The sequence below is a fragment of the Calliphora vicina genome, chromosome 1 (genome assembly GCF_958450345.1).
Source record: "Calliphora vicina chromosome 1, idCalVici1.1, whole genome shotgun sequence".
Taxonomy (NCBI): Eukaryota; Metazoa; Arthropoda; class Insecta; order Diptera; family Calliphoridae; genus Calliphora; species Calliphora vicina.
This window is the reverse complement of record NC_088780.1, coordinates 90,832,343-90,857,895: the sequence shown is the minus strand read 5'-3', so window position 1 is coordinate 90,857,895 and position 25,553 is coordinate 90,832,343. Positions and strand designations below refer to the sequence as shown.

The 25,553-nt window shown below is 29.1% G+C and overlaps 1 protein-coding gene across 1 annotated transcript in view; it reads left to right on the top strand.

Annotated features, from left to right (window-relative positions):
- The first annotated feature begins 627 nt into the window (after positions 1-627).
- LOC135951499 (uncharacterized) overlaps positions 628-25,553 on the top strand; it is an 88,875-nt gene continuing 63,949 nt past the window's right edge. Inside the window, exon 1 of the mRNA XM_065501160.1 lies at positions 628-832. Coding sequence (XP_065357232.1) covers positions 628-832 — 205 coding nt within the window. The remainder of the gene's footprint in view (positions 833-25,553) is intronic.

The following is a 25,553-nucleotide window of genomic DNA, read 5'->3' as shown; positions in this document are numbered from 1 at the left end:
CACAAAATTCATGTACCAAATTTTGTTACGATCGCTCCATAATTAGTCATAGCTCCCATATAGACCCGCTTCCGAAAATCACTTTAACGTGCATAAATCGCTTAAAAATGTTGGTATACATACAAAATTCAACATAGTTAACTTTAATAGAGACACGACCGACCTAATTTCGTGGTGATCGGTCCATGATTGGTCATAGCCCCCATATAAGGCACTCTTCCGAAAATCACCCAAAAATATAAATTATTGAAATTTTAAAAGAAAAATGTTTTTGCTCTTTTACTTAGTGCAGGGTATTATATGGTCGGGCTTGACCGACCATACTTCCTTACTTGTTTAATGATGTGTCCAAAGTGCTGTTATATGATCAACTGTTGGCATCATGTTTTTCTAGACATGATTTAATTTTTATAACTTATGACTTTCATTTGAAACATAACGTCGAAACTTTTTCATATCGTGATCTTAAAAATATCAATTTTCAATTTTTGGCTGAAATTTTTCATAATATTGACTGGGATTACATTTTCTTACATGCCTTCTGTTAATGACCAGCTGTGCTTTTTGAAACTAATTCTCCCCATAAAAACAAGAATAACAAGGAAAGCTACTAGACCTTGGTTTACTATGTCTACTACACTTTTAATTGAAAAAAGATATAGAGCTTACTCACGTTGGAAACGATTTAAGACACCTGAGCTCAAAGAAGAATTTTGTAGAGATAAAATGCAAGTAAATCCTCAAATTAGAAAGGCTAAATCTGAATATTATGCCAATCGTTTTGGTAACACAATTGATGGTAAAAGTAAATGGAAAACCATACGTGAAATTGGTATTGGGAAGATCAAAAATAATAACATTATTATTAAATATAATGCAGATGAACTTAATGATGTTTTTACAAGAATTGCAAGAAATTCCTACTCTTGGACAGCACAACTATAATTTTGATAGTAACCTGAACCGTAGTGACATTTTTGAATTTTGCTGTGTAAATGAAACTGAGGTTTCACTAAATATCACTTCTATTAAGTCTAATGCTATTGGCTATGATAACATCAGCCCAAAATTTCTTAAAATTTTACTTCCTCAGCTTCTGCCTTATATCATCCATATTTTTAATGCCATCCTCACGACTAGTGTCTTTCCAACTAACTGGAGACATGCGAAAATAATACCCGTTCCTAAGTCTAGCTCTGAGTTCAGGCCGATAGCTATTCTACCATTTCTATCCAAAGTTCTTGAGAAAATATTACATAAACAGATAAGTGACCATTTAGCTCAATATAATCTGCTCACAAACAGGCAATCCGGATTTCGCCAGAAACACAGTTGAATCACAGCCTTAATAGATGTTACTGAATATATATCTACGCTATGAAGCTATGACTAATTATGTTCCGATCGTCATAAAATTAGGCAGCATGAAACTTATGTGTGTTAAATTTTATTTGAATAACAATATTTTTAAGAGAGTAATGTAAGTGATTTCTCAAGTGGTCCTTATATAGTAGCTATGGCACATATTTTACCGAAAGTGATACTGAGTCGATCGGTATACTTAAAGGTGGGTGTAAATAGGATTTTTTAATGCGAACAAGAGCAATATTTATTATATTTTTAAATATATCCAAAAACTAATCATATTTATATTTTTTTTCAGTTTTAATTCTTGCAAATATCTATACCTACATACACTCGTACATTGTGATAAAAATATGAATTAATTTTTTTCTTTATATCTTTTAGCGAACACCAACCGCAATAACATTTTTGTTTTTGTAACACATTTCATAAAATAAATCAGCGGAAATAAAAATGAAAAGTGTCAGTGGAGAGCGAAAAAAACCCAACACAAATATTATGAAATAAAATTTCAACTACAGCAGTATAAATATGATTGTATATTAAAACATTTATCATAGATACGAATATACATGAATTTGCAACGTTCCAAGGTTTGTGCAGCTTATGCTTCTGTAATACCTTAAGACAATTTCCTTTTTTGTAAGCCAAACATCTTTAACGGCCAAGGAGAGAAAAGTGCAAAGAAAATAAATAATTTTAACGGGTTTCCTGTAAAAAATAACTCATACTAACACAACTAAATATATTTTACGCATTTCCGGTTGGTTTTCACTCTACCACTACCTCTCTTTCTCTACCGCTAGGATTTAAACACACCAACACGTACATATAAAATACTCACACAATCTTGGCAAATAGTAATGAAAAAAATAAATTCTGTTTTACTATTTATAACAAAAATTTCAAAAAGAAACTAAAACGCTCAGTTCTCCTCAGAAAATATGTATGTGCATTTGTTAGGTTTTTTTGTGTTCGCGTGTTTATGTGTGATTATGATGTATTTTTAAAAAATCGCATTAAAATACGTTAAAAATAAAAAAAATAACGAACGCATAAAAACCAACCAATCATAGCTAAAAATTTATTTTAACAAAAATATTTAAAACCCGCAAAAATTAAAGAAAAATAACGAAAAACATCAAACGAAAAATCACAGTTGTTATGGATTTTTATCTTGACTACTAAGGATTATTGCAGCTGCAGAATACAGCAACAACAACTAAAGCTGGCAGCCAATAATTTGCACCAATATCTGAAAACAAACAAAAAAGTAAAAATACTGAAAAGTTCTCAACATCCACAACAACTGCAACAACATCAACAAATACAATCAAACATCATAGATCCATACTCACATCCAAAACATGAATGTCATGCATCACATACTCGTATTGCTGATAACTCTTTTAACAATTGGTAAGTAGATATTTGTTTTATGCACTTTTTATGAACGAGTTTTTATACCCACCACCAATAAGAGGGTGGTATATTGAGCTACTCACAATATTTGTAACTTATCGAAATACTGGTCGTAGAATCAAAAACTATATCTATCTAAGTATATATGGGGGATTTCATGTCAAGTGAACCAACTTTTGAAATCGATTTTGAAAAAAAAGTCAAAAAGTTTTTGATTTCAGATTGAAGAAATAGCTATCTAAAATATTTGGATACATATTTTGCTTGGCCAAAATGTCAAAATTTTAAACCATCTAACTCTGAGAGTTTATCACCGATCTTGTTGAAAAATGTATGAATTACTATCCAATAGAACTAACCTTGGTGCAAATTTCTTCCCGATCGGCAGACATCAATTTCAAAAGTCGCTTCACTTGATATGAAATCCCCCATATATAAAACAAAACAAATTTGTGTACCTACCTATGTCTGTTATAGACTCTAAAACAATCCAGCCGTTAAGCATCAAGCTGGATTCATTGGTAATGAAATTTGGTGAAAATGGTTTTAGACACATTAAAACATTACATTAGGTCCATTCGGTCAATTTTCGAATTCCAGAAACCCAATTTAATCTGAATTTATGCCAAAAATAAGTGTATTGTACATTTTGATGGTTGTACTTTTGAGGCGATAAAATGATCGAAAAGCCAGTTTTGGTACTTTTTTGTATCCTATATCTCAGAAATTAAATTTAAATGGAATTGTTGTCCCTCTAAAAATATTTTAAATGGATTTTGACAGTTTTTTTTTAAATTTCCCTTTCACCCTTTTTTTGTTAGATTTTTTAAAAAAATATTTTTAATAAAAAAAGAAATGTTTTTAATGAAAAAAAAAGAAGAATTAATAAAGAAAGATGTTTTTTTTCTACAAAAAATGTACGCATAGTGCGGTACTTTTTGTAACATAATAGTTAGTCGATTAATTTTCCTTGCTAAGTCGAATGTGGACTTTTTTAAAGGGTCGAATTGGGAATCCGACATATTAATTTCAGTTTTCGGTTTCAAATCAGACAAGTATATTTCAACTTTAGTAAAAAGGGAGTCATTAATAATGGAAATACGTGTTAAATAGTTCTTTGTTAAATCGCTATCAATATGCGATTTGACATTTCGGCTGGTTTTTTTGCAAGTATGTACAGGCAAAACATTTTAAATTCCTGTGATTTCTGATTTTGTTAAACATTTTATGAAGATCGGCCCATAACACTATACAACACCAAAAAAAATTACGAGGTCCGACCAATAAATTTTGATAGAGGAGACAAAAAAAAAGACACTTGTAGCGGCGTTTTGAAAGTTTACATCTGAATTTCATTTGAGGGGGGGTTAAAGTTTCCCAACTCTGGCACATTCTTATTGTTAATCGTCATAAGAAACCATGTGATCCTTATAAAATGTGTTCCGTAAAGTTATGTAAAATGTTACGGAGAATATTTTTGTAGAATATGTTAGCCCTCTAAATTCTTAAAGCATGGGTCTTTTTTGTCCTTCTTTTACAAATGAGCAAAAAACACCATTACAGCAGGGATTATCCGTAAAATTTTACTATACGTCCCTTAATACACCAAAACGGAAAATTCAACCAGAAAGTCAGAAATAAGACATAACAAAAGAGAGCCGAGGGTTAATTTCGCATTTATTAAGAATTTTATTTTAAAGAACATTTTAGGTATAAAATGTATTCAGCAAATTTATGCAAAATATTACAGAGAATATTTTTGTACAATATGTTAACTCTCTAACTCCTCAAGGCATGGGTCTTTTTTGTCCTTCTTTTAAAGAAGAGCAACAAACTCCATTAAAACAGGGATTTAAGGGGTTAAAATGTTCCGTAAAAATATTGCCCGTGAAATTTTACTATAAGTCCCTAAATACATCAAAACGGAAAATTCAACCAGAAAGTCAGAAATAAGACACAACAAAAGAAAGCTTAGGGTTAATTTCGCATTTTGCTAATTCCAAATTATGTATCCAAAAGTAGGTAGAATTGTTTTGGATCAAAAAATATGAAAAACTTTGAAAAACCAAATCAGCAGAACTAGGTAAATCTGTTCATAAAAAATGCACTACTACTAGGTGCCTATATTATAATGATGGTGGGTATTTAAGGTTCGGCACAGCCTCACATAACACTCTTATTTGACAAACATGAAACAGAAATCATTTAAAAATTATTTCTTTTTTTATTTTTATAAAAATGTAATCCATATACATATTGATTTTTTTCTTCTTCGAAAATCCATTTAAATATTAAAGAAAAAAATATTATAAACCGAATCAAAATGTGCTAATATACGAATAAACTTTTAAAGTCGTAAATAAAGTGCGAGGGTCAAACCAAATGTTTGAAGAATAAAATGGATAAAATTTTGTTACTGCCTTTCAAGCAAAAAATGTCCTAAAATAATACTACTCTGTATGCTATGTTTATTTTGCTAGAGCGATAGATCGTCCCTAAGAGTCGGTTAAGCAAAGCAGCCGAGTCGTGAAATATTAGGACATAATGACATGATATGAGACCATCTGAAATGACTAAATGTATAAATTATAAGAATTCATTATGATATTCTTAATTAAAACATAAACAAATTTAGGCTAACTAAAAAAGACATTTAAAAAACGTATAAATATTAGAGTTCGTTTGTGACCAGGTCACTTCATTTGATTTGCGGGTATAATTTTTCTGAAGGTTTTTGCTAAATAAAAATAATGGCGTCCTTTTTTTGAAAATTTTTGTATCAAAAATTAATACAATTGATGTTTTTTGAATCCTTAAACCCAAAAACCCACAACAGGGGGCGCAAGTCTCATAATAAAATAAAAAAAATAATTTTAGATTTTTTAAATATGCTCGATGAAAAGCTATTTTAAGCTTATCAAAACGTTACCAATATTTCCTTTCTATCACAACCCGTTAACAAGTTATGTGGCTTTAAAAATGTTTTGTTAAGGCAAACTAATTAAAAGATTTCTAAACTTTTTTTTAAGTTATTATTTTCTTGTTAAATAAATAACTATACCGTAACTACAACTTTGATAAATATGAAAAATTAGTAAAAAAAAATTTTCTTCTTATATTTTTTCAAAAAAAGTGCACGAAAAATCAATTTTTTGGGAAAAAATTTTAATAAAAATCGTTTGACGGGCTATTAGATATATTATTGCCATATAAAGTTAAGTGGTATCTGATTGAGGCCCACTGATTTTCAGAATCTTTGGGGCCCATAAAAAAATTGGTCACCAAAATGGGCAAACTGAGCATAGGGTTTTACTATCCTTTGGTAGTAGAGTCGAACGTATACTGTCATGATTGTGTGTTTTTCCAAAAGTCTTCATTTGTTGCATAGTGTAATCTGATGAATTTATGTTATGTTGGTAGGTTAATAGTCTTTAAAAATGGTTATGAATGTCACTGTACCGTTTATACCTGCTTTGTTATTATTTTTCACAGGTACTATATTTTAGTAAAATTTTAATTTTACTAAACTATTATATATATATACATATAATATATACTTGTTGACCTGCCTGTAGAACACAATTTTCAATTGAACGAAATTACACCCAACATTTTTTCTATTTTTATTTGGCAGCAGGCCAGTCCATGTAAATTCATATAGGTATCTACACAAATTTAGCTCCAAATAAGTTTTATATGTACGGAATTCATGTCACCTAATTTTATGACAATCGGTCCATAATTAGTCATAGCTTCCATATAAGTCCCGCTTCAGAAAATCACTTTATCGAGCATAAATCTTTTAAAAATGTTGGTATACACATAAAATTCAATATAAATTAACTTTCATAACTAGAAATCACAGGACCTGTTTACATCGTGAGTAGCACAAAGGGTTCATTCAGTTTTGAGGGGAACCACCTTAGTATAATGAGAAATCACTTGCCTACGGAATTTAACCTAACCTAAATTAAAGCTAATAGATAACAGTTGTTTTCAATATAATGGTAAAGACTTCAAGGCCAAATAAAGTTTCCTAACTCTCGTAGGATACTCCAGAAGTAAACAAGAAAAATATAAGAGAGTTATGCATTTCTTTCAAATTATTTTACAAAGTCGAATAATAGACCTGTCATGTTGAAAACGTATTATATAGTATTTATATCACAATAAATATATTTCGTTTATTAATACAAACATACATACATATTTATTTATGTAAGCATTATTGAATAAATATATACATGTTATTTACATATGTATGTACATAAAAACACTTTAATACAAATATGTCTATAAATTTAAATATGTGTATCAATAACAAATTTGTCATAAAATCTTTAAATAAAATCTCGTTTTAGAGCTGGTTTAGTCTACGTCATAACACTAAAATTGTGTAGTAAATTTTGATTGAAAATATGAAAGAATATTGTCTACTTAAAATGGAAATGCCTGTCATAAACAGTACTTGATAACAGAGATTTTTTAAGTGATTGTTTAGGTTTACATAAATGTTGTACTAAACATTTGAGTTTTCCGTTCTTTTAATGTAAAATAGTTGAGAAACGATAGTGTATGTATTTGTTTTTATACCCTACACCACCATAGTGGGGAGGGTATTATGCGTTTGTGCAGATGTGTGTACCGCCCAAAAATATAGGTCTACCACCCATCTTAAAGTATACCGATCGACTTAGAATCATTTTCTGAGTCGATTAAACGATGTCCGTCCGTCTGGCTGGCTGGTTGGCTGGCTGTCCATGTAAACCTTGTGCGCAGAGTAAAGTCGCAATTTTGAAGATATTTCGATAAAATTTGGTGCATATAATTTTTTCGGCACAAGGACGAAGCCTATTGAAACTGGCTGAAATCGGTCCATTATTTCACCTAGCCTCCATACAAATGTCCTCTCGAAATTGGACTTTATCGGTCATAAATGTTTAATTTATATATGTATCTACACAAATTTGCTCCAAATAAGTTTTATATATACAAAATTCATGTCACCAAATTTTGTTACGATCGGTCCATAATTAGTCATAGCTCCCATATAGACCCGCTTCCGAAAATCACTTTAACGTGCTTACATCACTTAAAAATGTTGGTATATACACAAAATTCAACATCAATAACTTTCATATAGACATATAGACACTAACTAATTTCATGATGATCGGTCCATAATTGATCATAGCTCCCATATAAGGCCCACTTCCGAAAATCACTCACGAATATAAATTATTGATATTTTAAAAGAAAAATATTTTTACTCATTTACTTGGTGTAGGGTATTATATGGTCGGGCTTGACCGACCATACTTTCTTACTTGTTTTTTATACAAATTAATTTCAAACAAATATAATTTTAACAAATTATTGTGTGAAAAATTTTATTATAATAATTTAGACCATAAATACATTTTTAGGGGTATAGAAATTCAATATAAAAATGAATCGAGGGTGGATTTGACGCCTAATGGTATGTTATGCTAAAATAAAAGGTTTGCGTTAGTTCGTCAAAATTTAATTTAATAAACCCTTTTAAAAAAGCTCAGAAACCGAAACTATATTATTTTTCGACCCAATTTTTTTTTTTGTAGCTGAATGCAAACAAAATTTTAAAACAATAGATTTGAAATGTGTATTATGGCGGCATAATATTCCAATGAAATGAAAATTTCCCACTACAAAAAAAACATATTTATGTAATTTATTGTAATTTTTGGTTTTGTTTTCGTTCTAAGCTGGTATGTGTTAGTATTTATTATTTATGATTTCTATACAAACTCACATAAATGTGTATGCATTATGGTACAAATTGTTTATATTAGTCCGGTTCCGGTTCATCACATAAAAGGATTACAGCCGCCTGTTTCTGTTATATAGCTTAATATCAAAAATATTACAAATTGAATTTGAACATCCCTAATGCATTTGCATAAGTGTAAAGGATTTCTGTTAAACAATAAAACTATTGTTATTTTAGATTTTTTTTATTTTGCTCATTGTTTTTCCTGCATGAACTTATGTTTAGTTTAGTGATTTGAGGTTTTTTTGTATACATTTTGCATATTTTCAAAAACATAAATTTATACTTTGTTTTATAACTATGACAACCAAAGTAGTTTTTTGAAATTTCCAAAAATATATCACCAATTCCAGGAAACTGACCAAGGGTATTTCAATGCATTTGAATTAAACGCAACCATTTTAGATATAAATAATATTTATCAAAATTGAGTAGTTAATGATCTTCTTCCGAATGATTGAATTTTATAAACACTTTCCTCATGCTATGTACAAATTGTCAGATATTTCAGAGTTATAATAACAAATTGAAGCAAAAAATATATTTTTTAAGTGAAAATACCAATTCTTTTGATTTGAAGAAATCATTAAAAATCGAAAAATGTAACAAAAACAAAACACATGCAAATATTCCACTCATGTACACGCTTACATATGGTTTTGCGATAAACTAATAAATCTGAACAATTTCTGCCGTTTTTGATTTTTCATGATTTTTTTTTTAAAAAATTAGCTATTTTCGTGTAAAAAATATCTTTTTTTGCTTCAGTTATAACTCCGAAACTACCGAGTCGATTGAAACGGAATATATATGTGAAAATTTGTACATAGCATGGGGAAAATGTTTTCAAAATTCAATCAATCGAAAGAAGATCATTAACTACTCAATTTTATGTATAACTATCAAACAAAAAACTAAAATTTTGTGAAAATGAGCTAATTCACTTAATTGTAAATAAATTCAAAAAGAATACATCGATTTTTATGATCGACATCTCATTTTGTTGAAATTATATGTGGCTTTGCAATAAAGCAATAAATCTGAACAATTTCAGCCGTTTTCAATTGTTCGTGATTTTTTTAAAACAAAAAATTAGCTATTTCACGTAAAAAACATATTTTTTGCTTAAATTTGTTATTATGCTTAAATTTGTTTATAACTCCGAAATTTCTGAGCTGATTGTAAAAAAATATGTAAACGGATTAGTGTTTTGTCGGTTAACCGAAAACTGGCCTTTTTTAAAAAACCGGCTATTCGGTTTACCGACATCGAAAAAACCGGTTAACCTTCATATATATGTAGAAATCATAAAATGTACAATAAAGCATATACAGCTTTAAAATTTATAGTTTTTAGTAGTCTGGAATTGTTAATATTAAATAACTATAAATATACAAAAGTGCTTAGTCCATTTTATTTTGTAAAAATTTCAAAATTATTATCTCAGTCAAATAGAATTGAGTATGAATATGTTACTAAATATATAATACTTGTTTTAATTAAAGGTTTATTCATTAAATTTCAACCAAAAAATGTAAATAAATTTTTTAATTTATTTGATAATTTTGAAATTTATTATCACCTCGACTTTCTGATATGAAACAAAAAATTTTACGTCCCAAAAAAGGATCTATAAGATGCAAATGCACTTTTTCTTAGCTGTTATTATATGTCTATATAAATCATACCAAATATTTAAGTAATAAAACTATTATCAAATTTCAAAAATGTTTCAAATCATGGTTTTTAGAAAGTTTTTGTCTCTCCTGTAATTTTAAGAAAAAATATACTAATGAAGTCAAATCTATTGAAAGAAGGTATGTTCATCGAATTCAATTTAACGTTTGGTAAAATCATTACTAAGTTTTTAATGAATCATTAGTAAGATTTAGCCTAAACTTATAGAATTATGCGGAATTTAATTTTAATTTAGTTTCATTATTTTAATTTATTGTGAAAAAGTTTTTAAGTAAACTCATCGTTCTCTACTATTTAGATTCATTGTAATTCTTAAAAATAGAGGTTTGTATTGTAAATCAGCAGTTTAGGTTTCAAATCAGACCAATAATGTGTATACAATGAATATTAAAAATGCACAAAAACATGAGATTTATTAATTTTATTCTCAAATTTTAAAAACCGGTTAACCGAGTGATAAAAACCGGTTAACCGAAAATCAACATCTAACCGGTTCGCAAAAAACAGAGATTTCGAAGAAAACCCGTTTTTTAGGTTAAAGGTTCTGTAAAACTAAATTGTTCTAAGTTTAATATATACTTGTGATGTGCCTACAATCAGTAGAACTCACATATCTACTTTTGCTGATGACACAGCTACTCTAGCCATTCATGAAAACCCCAAAGAAGCATCTGTACTTTTACAAGACCATATACTCGATATAGAAAGGTGGTTAAAACAATGGAGAATAAAAGTAAACGAGCAAAAATTTATACATCTTACATTCACATTGCGTAGAGAATCGTGCCCTCCAATCCTAATAAATAATCATATAATACCTCAACAAACTGAAGTTAAATATCTAGGTCTATATCTAGACCGACGTCTTACCTGGAAAAAGCATATAGATACGAAATTGACTCAAATGAAGTTACAATTACTACAAATTTACTGGCTAATTGGTAAAAACTCGAGATTGAGTTTAGATTGCAAACTTTTGCTGTACAGCTCAATAATAAAACCCATATGGTGCTATGGAATTCAATTATGGGGCACGGCCTCAGCTTCTAATATTGAAAAAATTCAAAGATTCCAAAATAAAATATTACGAATGATAACAGCAGCGCCTTGGTATGTGAGAAATATTAACATTCATAAGGACTTAGGTGTCTCCCTGGTGAAAAATGAAATAAAAAAACAAGCGGAGTCATATTTGAAAAAGTTAGAAGTTCACCCAAACCCACTTCCATGAACATTAATGAGAAGTAATGGCTACATCCGACTAAGAAGAAGGAATCCAACAGACCTGCGCTGATGATAGGATCTATAAATTAAACATAATTTTTCGTCCAACTGTGGTGGGACGTAAATCAAAAATAATATTTAGATTTAAGATTTGAACAAATTATTGATAGTTTACATTATTTTGTGTTTAATTTAATAATATCGGACTAACCGTTTTTGAGTAATCATTAATTATGTGGAGAAAAGTCTAAAAAAAATCACAATTTTAATTAAAAAAAATTAAAAAAAAAACTTCTACATAGAATTTAAAATTTAGAGCCACAATATATCATAATTGTATAGTGGTTTAAAAAGTCTATAAAATTCTTTCGATTTTATTGTCCTATGTTATTTACACAGGTCGATTTTTGAAAAAATAATTGTATACCACTCGGGAATTAATGTTTGCAATAAGAAATAGGCAGCGTGACCCTTTTGGTAAAGGTCAACTTTTAGGCTTTTTCATAGTAAAACTGTAAGCGAGTGAGCAGTCATGTGAAAGCTGCTTCTATGGCGCATCGGAAAATATATACATAAGTCATGAAAAAATTTAATATGCAACATTTGGTTTTTCGATCACGGAGAACATCGAAAAAAATATGTAGCATCAAAATCCCAAGAAATCCAAAAAAGGGCCACATAGTGGACATTCATACTTGTCCATAACTAAGACGCTAAATATTCAGTATTCAAATTCAGATTTAAGTTGATATAGTAATGCAGTTTATTTGGAATCAAAATATTTCACAGGGAATGTATTTGCTATCAATAGTTTTTCGACAGATTCGACTATATATTTTCAAAAGTTGTGGAAAATGTATACCCCTAAAATACATATATGTATATGCATATACACTATGAAAGACCTAACCCAGTTTTCTAAAACCTAAGAGTTGAAAATGTAGTAGTAGAAAAATATATGTGAAAAAAAAACAATCCTATGTGTGATTATTTTGAGTAATTTTTGTTTGAGTTTTTTTCTAGTTTCCGTCCTATGTGTTTTTGTATATGGTATGAATACAAATATATGTAAATACATTAGGGTGGCCCAATAAAAAAAGTTGTTTATGTTCCCTACTAAAATTAAAGTTTAATTTATTATAAATTTGTACAAAATTGTTGTCCAGGCTTCAATAATTATAGACGTAGATCAAGAAAAGAACATTGATAGCATGTGAAAGGTTTTTCAAAATTAAATCTAGTTCGAATTTTATTTTATGTCATATTATATAATAAACACAATTTTTCATGTATCGCATGAAATAAACAAAAACATACAAAATGTTAATCACAAGGAAGAAAGCGTGATAAATAAATGACATCTATGGTATGAAAAGTTGTTAAAGTGAAATCTATGTTTTGTAACCTTAGAAATTGTAATGTTTTTTACCATTTTTTTAAATTCATATTGTAATCATATAGAACATATATCGAGGAGAAAATAGGTTTCGAAAAACTCAAATCAAATTCGAACAAAATTAAATTTCGAAAAACGGAGAAACTGTTACGTAGAATTTATGTGAGATTAAAAATAAAAGACTTTTCAAAAGCTATCAATATTTCATATGTTTGCTTTGAGAGGAATTTAATAAAAATCATTAAAAAGGAAATTTTTACAACAACCATTTGAAGAAATGGTCTGCTCAAACAAACTGAACTTTCAATTTAGTTGGGAACATTGACACCTTATATTTCCTTCATAAAAGAGGAACCCTAATATACATCTGTAAAGTTTTAAATATATTAGTACATATATAGATAACATTTGATTGATAGTTCTATTCTAGTAGAAAATTTATATTTTATATTCTTCATTTCCATATGCGTAATGCAAACTTATTTCAAATCCCTTACATATATACAAATATAAATATACAAAAGTGTATCTACATGCATCATACACATATCTTTCTATGTGTAAATATATTTAAAATATTTACAATTTATTGACTTTTGCAAAACATTTTATAAGAATTTGTAATTATGTTTCCTGAACAAATTAAGTTCTAATAAATTTTCAACTCGGGTGTAAAGAAATATTTTACACATTCAATCAATAACATGTAGATTATTTTCTATTGAGGTAATTAAATAATAGGAAATAAAATTTTTGTCAATTTGTAGCTTTAATATCACAACTGTTTACACTATACAACAAAATCTAATTTTTTCCAAAATTACAAGGTCAGACCAATAAATTGTGATATAGGAGACAAAAAACAAAGACACGTGTATCGGCGTTTTGAAAGTTTAGATCTGAATTTCATTTGAAGGGGGGTTAAAGTTTCTCAACTCTGGCACATTCTTATTGTTAATCGGCATAAGAAAACACGTGATCCTTACATTTTAGATATAAAATGTGTTCAGCAAATTTATGTAAAATGTTACGAGAACGTGTTTGTAGAATATGTTAACCATCTAAATCCTCAAGGCATGGGACGTTTTTGTCCTTCTTTTAAAAAAGAGCAAAAAGCACTATTAAAACAGGGATTTAAAGTGTTAAAATATTCCGAAAAAATATTATACGTAATATTTTACTATAAGCATCTGAATACACCAAAACAGTTGTTTTGGTGTGGAACTGCCTAGAGCGAAAAAAATTTAATTAATGAATACTTCCTATCCAAATTTGCTATCGAATTTGAATTATTTCTTTTTCATGCTAAATTTTTCGGATACTTTAAAATAAAATTCTTAATAAATGCGAAATTATCCCTAGGCTCTCTTTTGTTATGTTCTTATTTCTGACTTTCTGGTTTAATTTTTTGGTTTGGTGAATTTAATGACTTATAGTAAAATATCACGGATAATATTTTTGCGGAACATTAATTCCCTGTTTTAATGGTGTTTTTTACTCTTTTTCAAAAGAAGGACAAAAAAGACCCATGCCTTAAGGATTTAGAGGGTTAAGATATTCTACAAAAATGTTTTCCGTAACATTTTACATAAATTTTCTGAACGCATTTTAGGTATAAAATATGGATCACATGGTAAGGATCACATGGTTTCTTATGCCGATTAACAATAAGAATGTGCCAGAGTTGAGAAATTTTAACCAACCCTCAAATGAAATTCAGATGTAAACTTTCACAACGCCGATACACGTGTCTCTTTTTTTGTCTCCTCTATCAAAATTTATTGGTCTGACCTTGTAATTATACCCTACACCACCATAGTGGGGAGGGTATTATGCGTTTGTGCAGATGTTTGTAACGCCCAAAAATATTAGTCTAACACTCACCTTAAAGTATACCGATAGCCTTAGAATCATTTTCTGAGTCGACTAAACGATGTCCGTCCGTAAGTCTGGTTAGCTGGCTGGCTGTTCAATATTTCACCTAGCCCAAATGTACTTCCGAATTTGGACTTTATCGGTCATAAATGTTTAATTTATAAATGTATCTCCACAAATTGCGCTCCAAATAAGTTTTATATATATACAAAATTCATGTCACCAAATTTTGTTACGATCGGTCCATAATTAGTCATAGCTCCCATATAGACCCGCTTCCGAAAATCACTTTAACGTGCATAAATCACTTAAAAATGTTGGTATACTCACAAAATTCAACATAGTAAACTTTCATATAGACATATGGACTAATTTCATGGTGATCGGTCCATAATTGGTCATTGCCCCCATATAAGGCCCACTTCCGAAAATCACTCAAAAATATACATTATTGAAACTTTAAAAGAAAAATGTTTTTGCTCTTTTACTTAGTATAGGGTATTATATGGTAGGGCTTGACCGACCATAATTTCTTACTTGTTTTTTTTTTGGTGTTGTACAGTGGTATTTAAAACTATATAAACATTTCTACATCGCCAATGCCCCTAGGGCACCTAGGTCATATCAAGTATTAAAAATTATGCCATATTTGTGTTCTCGAAGTGATTTGATAGATTTATATATGTATGGAATCTACCAAACTTATCAACACCTCGTTTATAGCCATGGGAAATTTTATTAAAATCGGGCTATCCCTTTAGAAGTTACAGATTTATTTCCCAGTTCCCCCACTTTGCGCCATCTATTGTAAATCCCGCATTTCATAACTTCACATAGTAAAATTTTAGTTTTTTTTCTTATTCAAATCATCTTGAAAAAATATGGAATTGCCCATATGCCAAGAATAACTATTCAGCCAGAAAAAATAAACTCTACAACGTATACGTAATATTCATTGGGTATATTCATAAAATTACTTATACGACTTTTGTAATGGTGGAATAAAAAAAGTGAAAATAGGTTATTTCTAAACATATACTCCAATTTTATTATTTTCCATTAACCGATTAATTTTACTAGTGGAAAAGAAAAGCTAGACACATTTTATATCAAATTGTAGGAAATTGTTTTTTAAATTCAAAATAATTCATAATTTACAAATATGGAATATAACTATTTTTTCCAAAAAAAAAAAATGCAAACATGATTTCTTTTTACCATTTTATCAGTTGTTGGCATTTAAGGGTAACATAACGAATACATTATTTCTCCGTGGTGTTAGCACAATAGCCATAAAAGGTACCAAAACACAAATATTTACTATTTTTTTAACCCCTCTGTTTGAAATGCGCAAATGTACGTTGATAATGCAATTTTTTATCTATATGAATTATATATTAGTAACTGATAAAAACCTATTTCGGAAGGAAATTTGTATGGGGAGTTTCAGCCAGTTACAATGCGCTTCCTACTTAAGCCGAACAAATTTATATATCAAATTTTATTGAAATATTTTTAAAACTGCGATTTGTAATTTGATATAATTTTTTTCTTAGCTTTTTCACGAGGCAACAAAAGTAAATAGAAAAACAGTGTCCTGTTATTTATTTATTTTGTTATTAGTGAGTATAAAATCTATCATGTGAAGCTGAAAACAATACAAACGCACAATTATTTGATATTATTAAAGTAAATGTAGACACACAAATAATCATTTATTTAAACTTAAATATGACCTGAAACACCTTAACTTCCAATAAAGTTCAATGATAAATGTGATTATGGTTTTTTTCATACATATATTTGTATATATTTCAAATCATTTCCCATAATGGTCTTCCTTTTTCTCTTTAGTTGCTCGTATCTTCTAAAGTATTTTACACATATAATATGTGTATAAAAGACTTTAAATACATATTATATATTTAAGGGTGGTCCACAAAAAAGTTTTTCTTGTCGGAAATGATGTTTGAACTTTATATCGATAATTTTTGCACTAAATCATTACTTGCGATGTAAAATGGATCCATTACGATAACCCCAAGCGTAAGAGATCGTACGTGAAGTCCTGACAACCAGCCGAATTCATGAAACCGTAATATTCCATTATGACAACGCACAGTGGTATGAGAAAAAAAAAGAGAGTAATAAATCTGTAACTTCTAAACCCTTAGTCCGATTTAAATGAAATTTCACAAGCGCAAAGAGAAACCGTAGTCGAATACCATTTTTGAATTTGGACTTCATGAGCCACCAGGGTCCCCAAAGTAGGACAACTCGGGTATGTTCAATTTTAAAAATTATCCTATTTCTTCGTTTGTATTTCGATTTCAATAAAATTACACATATAGAATCTACATAAAATCTCGTCAATTATCAATTATCTCTTATAGCTTAGGAGATATTCGCATTTGAAAATTAAATTTTCAACATTTTAACCAACTCTACTCCAATTTTTTGATAATCGCGGTTCCAAATATTTCCCGATTTTCGCCATTTTTATTTCATAGGATTAACAACAGATGTATATATCAAATAAAGCAAGAAGTGTTTAAAACTCATGATTGAGTTTAAAGTTACATGTATTTGAATTTAAAAAAATTAAAAATTGGCGATTTTTCGCTATTTTTTTGGGAAAAAAGTACTTTTATTCTTTTTAAGTTATCTAAAAAATCTCTAAGAGGATGTATAATGGATTTGTAATTTTTATAAAGAAAATTTTACATTAAATATTTTAAATGAAAAAAGAATTATAATTTTTGATACCGTGGGGACCAGGTCCATTCAAAAAATGCCTATTTTTTATGTAAAATTCAACTTTAGGGCAAAAATTCTAAAATCGCATAGTCGATGTCAAAATATAGTAATCTATTTTAGATGGCCCAATATGTTCGTAATTATTTTGTAAAGGGTTCCATAAATTTTTTAATTGTCAAAAGTTATATACATTATTGAAAAGACGACAAAATCCTCTATCCACTGATATAAAACATGTCTACCTTATGTTTTTTACGTGGCAAATTAATTAGGAAAAACTTAACAACTCGCAGATAATTTGCCTTATTCAAATCGGACTGAGGGTTTAGAAGTTACAGATTTATTTCCATCTTTTTTTTTTCTCATACCACTGTGCAACGCTCGGCCACATGTTGCAATACCTTTTGAAAAGTATTTAGAATGAAGTGGTTTGAAAGTTTCACCTTACCCGCTTTGTTTGACCGGGCGGGCCACGTCCGACTACTATTTATTTCGATTGATTCAGAATTCTCTCTCTAGGATAAACTTTACATCGGAACATAGTATCCGATATGGGCTTGATTCGTCATTGGCATCGGAATATATATGTTGCCAGAAAGATGAGAAAAGGTGATAGTTAATAATGGCGAATAATTTGAAGAAATGTATATTGTACAAATGTTTCAGAACAAAAGCAACAAATTATTATATTTAAGTCATATACCTAATAAAAAAACGGACTGCTAACATTTTATTTGAATCAAATGAGTTTTTCATTCATTTTCAATGTTTTTTTATAATTTATGTAAAAAGGAGCGACTGTCCTTTAGTTTTAATTCACAAAAAGCAAACTACAAAACATTAGAAACTATCAGTAATTTTAACCGACAAATTTTAAACCACCAATTCGTTTACAATTATCTTGTTTTTACAATTATTTTAAATTCACAAAAATTAACTTTCAAAACAGTTATAAATACTGTTTTTAGTTTTAACTGCAAAAATTCAAACAGCTGTTTTTGACATTTCTTGTTTCTTATTTTTTATTTATTTTAACAATTAAGAATACAATTAGTTAGAACATAATTTACTTTGGAAACAAATCATTCTGCCATTCTCAAGCAATATAAATATTATTTCATAATTTGCCCTCACATAATGAGTTTTTCAGTTTTTCGAAATTCCATCTAGTTCGAATTTTATTTAAATTTTTCGAAAACTTTTTTAGATTGAATATCAAAAAACGAAAAAAAAACATTTCAGAGACTTTTTATATGTAACATCCTTATATATGGGGCATTTCATGTCAAGTGAATCACTTTTGAAATCGATGTCTTCCGATGGGGATGAAATTTGCACCTATTGGATAGTTTGACCTATTGGATAGTAATTCAGACACAATTTTTCAACAAGATCGGTGACAAACGGGCACTTGATACCTTATTTTCCCTCCATATAAACCAGGCATCCCTAAAGTTTTTATGAACATTGAAACATAACATATAAATTTATGAAAACGATAAAAAGAAAAACTAAAGTTTAATTTAAAATATATTGAATTTGTATATCCCTGCAAATGGTGATATCCTAATATGTACATAAGTAGTTATCAGAGTGTATCTGTTAAATGCGTGTATAAAATATTTTCAAGTGTATGTATAAGTTTGTAAGTATATTTTTTGTATTTATGTGTGAATGTGTTATTAGTTGGTATCTTTGAAAACATGAAAACGATATTCTCACGTTGTAACATATTTCATAATAAAGTTATAGCTAAACTACGTGATTTTTAAGAAAACTACCAAGAAAATGTGCGACAAAATTTGTGCACCATATGGTGGCACACAAACACATCTGTGTTCTTCATGGTACACGTACTTTTCAAAACTAGTTCAAAATGATGCGTAAATACTTAAGAAATATGTATAAATGTTATTTGCATTAACCCTAATAGGTTACTTTATGAAAAATTAAATGCTAAATTCTGAAGAATTTGAATGATGAAGTTGTACGTTTTTCTACGTTTTTAAAACATAATTTAAAATCAGTATATACTTATAACCAAATAAAAATACGTTTTGTTATATCGTTTGCTGATAGAGAAGTATTGACTGTTATGTGAACAATATTAGAATTCCATAGAAAATCTTGTCTTCTACTTAGTTTTTAAAAAAACGGTTTGTCGGTTAACCCAAAATTGGCCTTTTTTAGAAACCCGGTTTTTGGCTAACCGACTTGGAGAAAGACCAGTTTAACAATACTTTTTTATATGTAGAAAATCTTGTCAAAAGGTCAAAGGCAATCCCGCAATTCCTAAAAATTGTAGCAGAAATGGTACTTTTACAATTTTGGATATAGGGTTCACATTTCCTTTGGGGCTGGGAAAATACTTTGGGGTTAAATAGGGAACACATCAGAATTTCCAAAACTGCTTTCGGTTTTTGTATCCCAGCTTTGGGATTTTAGAACATGTGGCCCAAAGTTGAAATTTTAGATCAAATTCCAAAGGACGTAGGGGCAACATATTCGAAAAACAGGACATTTTTTGCTACCAAAATTATATCCATAGAGAAACCATACAGAAAAACATAAAATTGTTATATGATATTAAAGAATTTTTTTTTTTAATAAAAAAAAACAACAAAAATCTACTATTTTTTTAATTCTGAAATTGAAAATCGTTTATTTTTGGATCTATAATCGATATTACTCTGTAATCGTTTGTATATATGACAGCAAATTTACTTGTCTAAATAACCAAATTCGAGCCCGTTCTGTCCAAAAGTACGACCTATATTTTTTAAAAAAGCGGACCAAAGTATGGCAAAATTAAAATTTTTATGGTTTCAATTATTTCATAATTGAATCAAGTATTCATTTGCTCAAAAACAAAATTCTCTGATATTTTCTATTGAATTTTGAGTTTTGAACAAAGTATAACAAGTAGTCCAACTCTCTATTTTTTAAAATTACTCTCTCACATATACGGGTACTGTGTAAATTCAACACCCTTGTGAGAGAATTATACACATCAAAAGTCTCGAGATTTTAACTATAAATTGTCGAATAAATATAGTTTGATACACGTAAATTCACTAACACACACTATTTTATAATTTTTTTCAACACATTTAGCACTTTTTCTTTTCCGAATCACGTCCATTTCGCACAAACTAAAAAATATTTTTTTTATTAATTTTGACGTTTTATTTTGTTTGTGGTAGGTTTAAAATATAGAACAGAGTTTCAATTTTTGGTATTGAAAATAGAACAAAATTTAAATAAATTAAAATTTAAACATTTTTATAGAACTCTGTGTGTCTGGTGAAAATTAAAAAGGAACCAACACATGTACATTTTTGTTACTAACACATATTTAGACTTAGGTACTTTTTCACTAACACATGTATAGAGTTAGGTATTGCTGTCAAAGAGTTGGACTACTTGTTATACTTTGGTTTTGAATTTGATAATTTTGATAATTGAATATATAATATTCGTTATTGGTTGAACTTTAAATCAGGGTTTACAATTGCTACTATATTAGCCGTCAATTGCAGTAAATATACATTTTTATCAATCTGCATACTAAAAATATAGTTACTATTATAATTTTGTATAACTCTGCTAATATAAATTGCTGTTACTATTCATATATTACTATACAAATTGCAATGTTAGTTTGCAATTTCTAGTAGCAGATACAAACAGTTGTCAACTCGTTATTGTAGCACAACAACCAAAATATATGTTCGTGCTATAGCAGCATACACACTTTTTTGCCGAACTAATATTGCGCGTCAGCATTTGTTTTTGTTTTGTTGTGCTAGCAATTTTCTCTGGCAGCAATTTACATTTCTTTGGTTGGTCTGCTATGGTTGCATTGATATTTCTTGTTTTTTGGCTATTTGGATGCTGCTAGTTATTTTATTGTCAAGTATGTAATACGAAATAACGATTATTCATTAGTGTAAATATTTTTGAATCTAACTGAGATATTGACTTGCATTTTTTTTGTAAGACCAAAAATTAAAATATCTAAACAAGAAAAAAATGTTCGGAATAAATGTGGATCAAATTGTTCCTAATATGTATTTGCAATCCTATTAAAATTTTGATAAAAATTTTAGTTTTAGAAACTCAATAAATATGTAATATGTAATAAAATCTTTATTTATTAGCAAAACTCAATGAAATTTTCAACGTTTTTTAAATTTGTCATTCCAAATTACAAAGTGTAAAAAACCTTTTCAAAAGGTCAAAAGGAATCCCACAATTCCTAAAAATGTATGCGAAAATCCCGAAAATGGTATTTTTTACAATTTTAACCATAGGGTCTACATTTCCTCCGGGGCTGGGAAAATACTTTGGGGATAAATAGGAAACACATCAAGGTTTCTAAAGCTGCTTTCCGTTTTTTGATCCCAACTTTGGGATTTTAGAACATGTGGCCCAAAGTTGAAATTTTGATAAAAAAAAATAGGTCAAATTCCGAAGGACGAAAGGGCAACATGTTCAAAAAATAGGACATGTTTTTTATACCAAAATGTTCTCTGTAAAGCTACCTTACAGAAAAACATAAAATTGTTATATGTTCTTAAAGAATTTTTTTTTTTAATAAAAAAGAGTTCAGTCACCTTTTCATCCAAAAAACAGCAAATATCTACTATTTTTTGAATTCTTAAATTGAAAATCGTTTATTTTTGGATCTATAATCGATATTACTCTGAAATATTTTGTATATTACTGATAATTTAGTTGTCTAACTAACAAAAAAAATCGAGCCTGTTCGGTACAAAAGTACGACATATATTTTTAAAAAAGCGGACCAAGGTATGGCAAAATTTTAAAATTTCAATTTTGAAATGCTTATAACTCGAAAAGTATAAGAGATAAATAGCACACGCAAGCATATTTTTTCAAGACATAGGCGAGCGCTTTCTAAACATATAAAACTCTTTGAAATCGAGTGGGAAACAAAAAAAATGGCACGTGTTTAAAAATTTTGCATGTCGAAGGTACCTTATTTTGAGCCCCCATAGCGCCGCCCCTGGGGCATTTGTTGGGCCCATTTTAATAATTTAAACTCGAATACTCATTGGCTACGCCCGCGTCAAATTTTATCCTGATCAGATCAGCAGTTTAGAAATGCCAGATTTATTTCAAAAAAATTTTGATTCTGCCCAACTGTACATTGGGTGTGTTTACTGATATGTTGTTATGCACTTATCAAGAACAGCAACTGATAGCATCAATTGCAGAAATGTCAATTGTGCTATAGCACAACCACAGAAGTGTGTATTTTTGCTAGAAAAGTTTGACAGCACAACAAAATAAAACGAATGGAGTGCAATATTAGCACGACAAAAAAACTGTGTGTGCTACTAAAGCACGAACATATATTTTGGTGGATGTGCAATTAATTGTGTTTGCTACTAAAAATTGCAGACTAGCATTGCAATTTTAATAGTAATACGAACGAACAGTATGAATATTTATATTAGTTGATTGTGATGAAATGAGATAATTTCATATTTATTGCATAGTCAAATGTAAGCAATATGTTGCTAGAGCTGAATATCGAAACCCTGCTTTAAATACAAAAATTATTGAATAGATAATTTTCGTAATTGAAAACACATTTTTGTTATTTTTGGTGTTTTAATTACGAAAATTATCAATTCAATCATTTTTGTATTTAAAGTTCAACCAATAACGAAAATGTATATTCAATTATAACAAGTAAGAAAGTATATAATACCCAACTCTAAGTAAAAAGCAAAAACATTTTTCTTTTAAAATTTCAATAATCTGTATTTTTGAGTGATTTTCGGAAGTGGGCCTTATATGGGAGCTATGACCAATTATGGACCGATCACCATAAAATTAGTTAGTGTATATATGTCTATATAAAAGTTATTTATGTTGAATTTTGTGTGTATACCAACAGTTTTAAGCGATTTATGCACGTTAAAGTGATTTTCGGAAGCGGGTCTATATGGGAGCTATGACTAATTATGGACCGATCGTAACAAGATTTCGTGACATGAATTTTTTATACATAAAACTTATTTGGAGCCAAATTTGTGGAGATACATGTATAAATTAAACATTTATATCCGATAAAGTCCAATTTCGGAAGGACATTTGCATGGGGGCTAGGTGAAATAATGGACCGACCAGCCAGACGGACAGACGGACGGACGGACATCATTTAATCGACTCAGAAAGTGATTCTAAGTATATCGGTATACTTTAAGGTGGGTGTTAGAATAATATTTTTGGGCGTTACAAACATCTGCACAAACGCATTATACCCTCCCCACTATGGTGGTGTAGGGTACAAAAATTATTAAATTCAAAAATAACAAGTAATAAAATAAAAGTATGGTCGGTCAAACCCGACCATATAATACCCTACACTAAGTAAAAAGCAAAAACATTTTTCTTTTAAAATTTCAATAATCTATATTTTTGAGTGGGCCTTATATGGGAGCTATGACCAATTATGGACCGATCACCATAAAATTCGGTCGTATGATTTATGTCTATATTAAAGTTAACTATGTTAAATTTTGTGTGTATACCAACAGTTTTAAGCGATTTATGTAAGTTAAAGTGATTTTCGGAAGCTGGTCTATATGGCAGCTATGACTAATTATACACCGATCGTAACAAAATTTGGTGACATGAATTTTTTATACATAAAACTTATTTGGAGCCAAATTTGTGGAGATACATATATAAATTAAACATTTATGACCGATAAAGTCCAATTTCGGAAGGACATTTGTAGGGGGGCTATGTGAAATAATGGACCTATTTCAGCCAGTTTCAATAGGCTTGGTCCTTGGGCCGAGAAAGTAATATGTACCAAATTTGATCGAAATATCTTCAAAATTGCGACCTGTACTCTGCGCACAAGGTTTACAAGGACAGCCAGCCAGCCGGCCAACCAGACGGACGGACGGACATCGTTTAATCGACTCAGAAAGTGATTCTAAGTCGATCGGTATACTTTAAGGTGGGTGTTAGACTAATATTTTTGGGCGTTACAAACATCTGCACAAACGCATAATACCCTCCCCACTATGGTGGTGTAGGTTATAAAAATTCAATAGAAATGATCAGAAAATTTTATTTTTGAGCACATGAATACTTGATTCAGTTGTGAAATAATTGAAACCATTTCAATATGTGATAAATGTTTGAATTGAAATATAGGTTTTTCTATGTAGTAATTCTTAAAAAAAATATCGAAAGAGGTCTATAAGCATTTTAGTTCATATCAGACTAAATGTTTAATATAATGTGTATACAATAAATATAATAATTCATCAAATCATATGACTTATTGATTGAGTTCCAAATTTTAAAAACCAGTTAACCGAGTGATGTTACCGGTTAACAGAAAATCAACATTTTAAATCACCGGTTCGCAAAAAACCGATATTTCGATGGAAACCGGTTCTATTGTTAACCGGCTTATAAACACTAGTTCTAGTAAATACCGGGCAAAGCAATCTGGAGAAAATAAATTTGTTTATACAAGGATTGTTCAAAATGTAGTTTTTCAGTAAAATTAATGCATAAATACTTGTACAATCTAAACTTTGCTATTTCAATGTAAACATTGTAGTAAAAAAGTTTTTTTTTTTATATTTACAATGGATTGTATATACTTACACTTACATTAAATTAGTATTTATTTAGAAATGTTAAGGATAAGTAAATAGTTTATGTTTATTCTTTAACTACATTTGGCCAAAACTAACATACGAAAATAAAGAAAACTTAAAAAATAACGAAAACGTTTTTTTCTTTCTTTCTTGTGCATTCTCAACCACATCCGTTTAGTTATTGCAAATATATGGCCTTAAAGCATCTCTGGAATGAAATGGTAAAAAAGTTTGGTATGTTTAAAGTTAACAAACACACACACATGCATTTACACACTAGCAGACATATGTACATATTCATCTTCATACAAATAAACAAACCGAATACAGTATGTTGTGGTTAAGAATT